The sequence below is a fragment of the Bufo gargarizans genome, chromosome 1 (genome assembly GCF_014858855.1).
Source record: "Bufo gargarizans isolate SCDJY-AF-19 chromosome 1, ASM1485885v1, whole genome shotgun sequence".
Taxonomy (NCBI): Eukaryota; Metazoa; Chordata; class Amphibia; order Anura; family Bufonidae; genus Bufo; species Bufo gargarizans.
This window is the reverse complement of record NC_058080.1, coordinates 743,111,678-743,118,314: the sequence shown is the minus strand read 5'-3', so window position 1 is coordinate 743,118,314 and position 6,637 is coordinate 743,111,678. Positions and strand designations below refer to the sequence as shown.

The 6,637-nt window shown below is 45.2% G+C and overlaps 1 protein-coding gene across 1 annotated transcript; it reads left to right on the top strand.

Annotated features, from left to right (window-relative positions):
* Positions 1 to 1,615: 1,615 nt before the first annotated feature.
* Positions 1,616 to 6,091, top strand: LOC122930435 (zinc finger protein 614-like). Its single transcript, XM_044283848.1, has 3 exons — positions 1,616 to 1,667; positions 3,943 to 4,326; positions 6,084 to 6,091. The coding sequence occupies exons 1-3, from the start codon at positions 1,634 to 1,636 to the stop codon at positions 6,089 to 6,091; spliced, it is 426 nt and encodes a 141-aa protein (XP_044139783.1). The 5' UTR covers positions 1,616 to 1,633.
* Positions 6,092 to 6,637: the final 546 nt, after the last annotated feature.

The window sequence follows — 6,637 nt, the reverse complement described above, 5'->3', positions numbered from 1 at the left end:
TGCCAGGAGCTTAGATACACCCGGAGCTCAGAGTCTCCTGCCTCCACACACTGCACTGCCGGGAGCTTAGATACACCCGGAGCTCAGAGTCTCCTGCCTCCACACACTGCCAGGAGCTTAGATACACCCGGAGCTCAGAGTCTCCTGCCTCCACACACTGCACTGCCGGGAGCTTAGATACACCCGGAGCTCAGAGTCTCCTGCCTCCACACACTGCCAGGAGATTAGATACATCTGAAGCTCAGAGTCTTCTCCCTCCACACACTGCACTGCCGGGAGCTTAGATACACACGGAGCTCAGAGTCTCCTGCCTCCACACACTGCCAGGAGCTTAGATACACCCGGAGCTCAGAGTCTCCTGCCTCCACACACTGCACTGCTGGGAGCTTAGATACACACGGAGCTCAGAGTCTCCTGCCTCCACACACTGCCAGGAGCTTAGATACACCCGGAGCTCAGAGTCTCCTGCCTCCACACACTGCCAGGAGCTTAGATACACCCAGAGCTCAGAGTCTCCTGCCTCCACACACTGCACTGCCGGGAGCTTAGATACACACGGAGCTCAGAGTCTCCTGCCTCCACACACTGCACTGCTGGGAGCTTAGATACACCCGGAGCTCAGAGTCTTCTGCCTCCACACACTGCACTGCCGGGAGCTTAGATACACCCGGAGCTCAGAGTCTCCTGCCTCCACACACTGCACTGCCGGGAGCTTAGATACACACAGAGCTCATATTTCCCATCAGTGGTTCTAAGCATTGCGGGATGAGTTTTACTTTTTCTCGGCCTCATTATCGGGGACATGGGACTCACTGATTAACCTTTATACCTTTTTTTTTTTGAGACTTCATGAAGAAAACCAGCAAAACTCACCTTCTCCTGAATGAGCCACCAAGGATGGACAGGAAGGAGATCAGCAGAATATTAGACCTCACCTTGGAGATCATCTCCCTGCTGAGCGGAGAGGTAAACTTTTCTAGATTTCCCTCCTCTTTATTGTATTCTGTAACAAGTCAGACATCGGGAAGGAGAATCCATCATAGGAAGTGATAGGAAGAGTCCAGGGTCCTGGAGAACGGCCTCCAGACCTTCTAAGTGATGGAGAACCTGAAGATCAGCCCCCAGTATGGTGAGTAATGTGTCATGTGACCAGTGACCAATAGTCATGTTGTAGGAACCATGAGAAGGTAAGTAGGCACGTTGTACCAGGAGGAGAGGGCCGGAGGAGAGCACATGGCCCCTGAAGGGTTTATTCCCTAAGTGTCTCTCTCCATCCACAGGAGTACACAATAGTGAAGAAGACATCGGGGGACTGTGTGACTCCCATCATCCATCTCCAGGAGTCAGGAGGGCGGAGCAGGACCCCTCACCCCATCACAGAGCCTCCCCCTCACCCCCTGATACATGAGCAGAAGATCCTAGAGCTCACCCACAAGATGATGGAGCTGCTGACTGGAGAGGTGACACTGCTGGGAATGCTGGGAAATTCTCCAGTAACAGCACTGGAGGGGTCTGGTTGATGACGGTGTCATTGTGTTGTCAGGTTCCTATAAGGTGTCAGGATGTCACTGTCTATTTCTCCATGGAGGAGTGGGAGTATATAGAAGGACACAAGGATCTGTACAAGGAGGCCATGATGGAGGAGCACCAGCCTCTTATATCACAAGGTAAGAGCCGTCATGTGCAGTGTGTACACGTGTGTGCAGTGACTTGTAATGGAGGATCACTAGCCTCTTATATCACAAGGTAAGAGCCGTCATGTGCAGTGTATACACGTGTGTGCAGTGACATGTAATGGAGGAGCACCAGCCTCTTATATCACAAGGTAAGAGCTGCCATGTGCAGTGTATACACGTGTGTGCAGTGACATGTAATGGAGGAGCACCAGCCTCTTATATCACAAGGTAAGAGCCGTCATGTGCAGTGTATACACGTGTGTGCAGTGACATGTAATGGAAGAGCACCAGCCTCTCATATCACAAGGTAAGAGCCGTCATGTGCAGTGTATACACGTGTGTGCAGTGACATGTAATGGAGGAGCACCAGCCTTTTATATAGCAGGGTAAGAGTCGTCATGTGCAGTGTATACACGTGTGTGCAGTGACATGTAATGGAGGAGCACCAGCCTCTTATATCACAGGGTAAGAGTCGTCATGTGCAGTGTATACACGTGTGTGCAGTGACATGTAATGGAGGAGCACCAGCCTCTTTTATCACAAGGTAAGACCCGTCATGTGCAGTGTATACACGTGTGTGCAGTGACATGTAATGGAGGAGCGAGCACCAGCCTCTTATATCACAAGGTAAGAGCCGTCATGTGCAGTGTATACACGTGTGTGCAGTGACATGTAATGGAGGAGCACCAGCCTCTTATATCACAAGGTAAGAGCCGTCATGTGCAGTGTATACACGTGTGTGCAGTGACATGTAATGGAGGAGCACCAGCCTCTTATATCACAAGGTAAGAGCCGTCATGTGCAGTGTGTACACGTGTGTGCAGTGACATGTAATGGAGGAGCACCAGCCTCTTATATCACAAGGTAAGAGCCGTCATGTGCAGTGTATACACGTGTGTGCAGTGACATGTAATGGAGGAGCTCCACAGTTTCTTCTCACATTACATTAGAGGCTACGTGTTCTTTATATGTCAGTCATATCCATAAGGCTCCAGTCACATGATGAGAGCGTGTCCTTCTGGCCTCCATCGGGCCGGTATAGTAGACTATACTACAGAGACGTCTTATACAATGCAGAATACGGATTGTACATATATTGTAGATCATACATGGAGTTTATGGGCAATGTCCGCCCTGTACGACTGTTTGTCATCGATGTAAAACAGGCGTGTGTTATGTAAGTCGTTGGGGTCTCAATAAAATGTGAGAAAATTTGTAGTAAAATTCTTGTCTGACATCGGCTTTAAATTGCTAAATGTGACCATGTTGTCCATCACTTCAGCGATTATCTGCTCGTCCCCTTCAGACTGAACGTGTGACTTCTAGCAGTAACTGCATGTCCCAGAATGTTCCAGCTGCATTAGAGCGTGTTCACACAGGGCACATTTATTGTAGACATTTCCATGTATTGGGTTGTTTCTGCAGCAGGTGCATGGATTATTACAAGCCACATTCAGGGCAGCGGGACAGTCACAGAAATGTCTGCAGCTGATCTGCTCTGTGTGAACTTGCTGGTAGATAACCAGTGACTGATCTGTGCTGCTCTTATAATCTGTCCAAAAAGGGGGGATTTGAAGGTTCCACATATAGAAACAACAGGCAGGTTCTGCAGGGGCGGGGCTTACGATGCTCTATTGTGACAGAAAAGCCAACCACTAAGTGGTATAGAGGTAGACAGACTTGTGTAGCTGTGCAGCAGATCTGTCCTCCAGCCCAAGCTCCTGTGATAAATGTGGAGCATCTCTAGATTTACTCTGTATGTTTTAAACAGGATTAGAAAATCTGCCCAGTTGTTTACCCAATGGTTGCAGGATGTCCAGACCATGAGGCAGCAAAGCAGCTCCAAACCATGATGCTCCCCTCCACCAGCTCCAACCATGATGCTCCTTGTTTAATTCAAATGATGTCTAGTTGCTGTTGAAAGGCAAAATGTGTTGACAGAGAGCAGGGCTCATTTCCAGACATGGTCGGGCTTTTCACATTTTTAGTTCTGTTAAGTCATTATTTACTGTATGTAATAAAAGTCATGACCCGGTGTAAACCAGAATCCTGGACTTTGTCAGGAAGTTACAGAAGCTTTGTAAGGCTGGGATCACAAGTGCAGTTTTTTTTTGGCCAAAGTCAGGAATGGATTCCAAATGAATGAACACTTCTCCTTCCTGCTGGAACAACTTCCAGCCTAATTGGAATGTTATCAGTTTGTCTACTCTGTAGTTTGCAAAAAATAAAACTTTAAAACAATTTTTTTTTTTTTTTATCTTAACAGAAAATCTCAGTAAGAAATGTGAAAATGTCATGTTACCACTAGAAGAAGATATCCTGCAGCGCTCTTCAGGAGAAAACCTCATTACCCTTAATGTACATCCAGGGCTTCACAGTACAGATCTGTCATATAATCCTCCTAATTATGAGGAACCTTCTCCTGACCAATCACAGATTGTTACCGCAAGTACAAGTCAGAAAAGGATTAAAAGGTTTCATTGTGATAAAGAATCCACAAACAGCTCAGGACTTTCTACACACCGAAGACGTCACAAAGGAGAGAAAATATGTTCATGTTTAGAATGTGGGAAATGTTTCACGCGGAAATCAAGTCTTGTTAAACATCAGAGAAGACACACAGGAGAGAAGCCATATTCATGTTCAGAATGTGGGACATGTTTTAGACAAAAATCACATCTTGTTATACATGAGAGAAGACACACAGGAGAGAGGCCATATTCATGTTCAGAGTGTGGGAAATGTTTTACACAGAAATCCAATCTTGTTACACATGAGAGAATTCACACTGGGGAAAAGCCGTATTCATGTTCAGAATGTGGGAAATGTTTTACAGAGAAATCAAATCTTGTTAAACATGAAAGACGTCACAGAGGAGAGAAGCGGTATTAGTGTTCAGAATGTGGGAAACGTTTTTCAGATAAATCAAGTCTTCTAAAACATAAGAGGAATCACACATGAGAGAAGCTGCATTCAGAATGAGAAAAATGTTTTTTTGACGTCGTACGTCAAATACGTAGAGCCAGAGAGATACGGTATAGTCACTGGTTACCAAAGTGTGACGTTATGCCATCCCTGAGGAACAGGTAAGGTCAGCTTAGTACAGTTTACACAGACACCTCCTGTCCACGTGGGCACAGAGTGGCAACAAGCGGAGGGAGCCTTTTCACTGCCCCAGTGAAACAGCGCTTCCTCAGCCCGTGTTTACTGCCACCAGTTTTTAGTTTGATATAAACCTGATCCGCTAACGGTATTATATAGGGTAAGAAACCAACCCGCAGTAGCGTCTAACTAGGCCGAAACACGGACGTGGGGATTCGTGATCGAGATACAAGGACAGCACAAGATTAAATTATATATTTAATCGCCTTAAGGGCTCACTAGACGTAACACAATATACACAGAAAATATATACAGTAGTCTGAGTGGTACATACAGATGGCATGGTACAAACAGGGTTAAGCAGAACAAAAAGGTTAGTTTACCAGGTATATGAGTCCTTTGGGTTGTGATGAGTTCTTAGCTGTAGTCACATGGGTAGCAGTGATGTCAGACGGTTTTAGGTCCCTTTAAACACATGCCATGATGTGACCTTCCTTCAGAGAAAAGACACGCCCACTTGCTGGCACAGTCCTTTTAACCTGTAGATGGCACATCATCTCCCGGCCTCCAGGAGGGGTCCACTCCCCCTCTGCTGGGGCTGGCAGCAAATGAGCCACAAAACCGATTAGGGCTCATGGATTCAGACCAGAATGTCGCAGGGAGGTGGTTCTGGGACCAATGGGTCCGCCTGGGTTCCCGCTATTAGTAGAGTCCAAGCATTGTACCATTATTTGGTTTCTGTGGGGAGATATGTATATCTCCCCTCCCGGGCATCCCACCACCAAACTATGACCACAGACCTATTCATTGTGGCCACAGGGACACAAATATGTATCTGGTTTATGCCTATGATGGCCGGGTGATTCATAATTCCTCATGAATCCCCGATTTCATGATGTCTGATAAATTTGATTGAACTGGGGAATGGCCTTGACCCCTGCAGAGAGGTTTTTCCTGTTCCATTAGCTGGGTTCCTGGCTGGCTGAATGGAGGTGAGAAATTGTAAACATAGGTGGCCTGCAAGAAGTTCTCTGCCATTTGGCTGGGCTTTGAAGCAGGGCCCCTCTGTGGAGTTCACTACCTCTGCTATCTGACAGCAGATGGCTGGTGTAGGAACATGGCTGATATTGAACAATAATCCATATTCCTGACATCTGATAAATCCTGTTTAGGAAGACATATATTCTGTTCATGACTTATATTTTAAACCTTACAGTTAACCCTTTCAGCCCCAGAGCGTTTTTCACAGTTTCCTTTTTTACTCCCTGCCTTTCCAGGACTTTTTCTTTTTTTTTGTTTACATAGCCGTATGAGCGCTTGTTTTTTGCAGTACAAGTTGCATTTTATAATTCCACCATTTAATATTGCAAACGATGTAGTGGAGAGATGGAAAAAAAAGTTTCATTTGGGGTGAAATTGTAAAAATAACGCAATTACACAACAGTTTTATGTATTGTTTTTACAGTGTTCACTATACGGTAAAACTGACCTGTTACTTTCATACTACAGGTCAGTACAATTACGGCGATACCACATATGTATAGTTTTTTTTGCACTTTAACACTGAAAAAAAAACTTTGAAAAAAATGTTTTATTTCCTTTTCATCGCCATATTGTGACCTCTATAACTTTTTTGTAGTTATGTTTTTTGAGCTGTGTGAAAGCTAATTTTTTGAGGGATGATCTGTACTTTTCATTCATTCCATTTTTTTAATTTTTTTTAATCATTTTTTATTTAATTTTTTGTGGGAAGTGAAGAGACCAAAAAGGCCATTTTTTTCCGTTTTGCCATTTGCCACATATGAAAAATATTTTATAGTTTTAAAGTATGGGCCCTTTCGCACATGGCAATACCCATG

Coding starts and splice junctions, on each gene's coding strand:
- LOC122930435 (XM_044283848.1), top strand. CDS start 1,634: ATGATGGAGGAGCACCAGCCTCTTATATCACAAG. Junction 1,668..3,942: donor CCAGCCTCTTATATCACAAG/GTAAGAGCCGTC, acceptor TTATCTTAACAG/AAAATCTCAGTAAGAAATGT.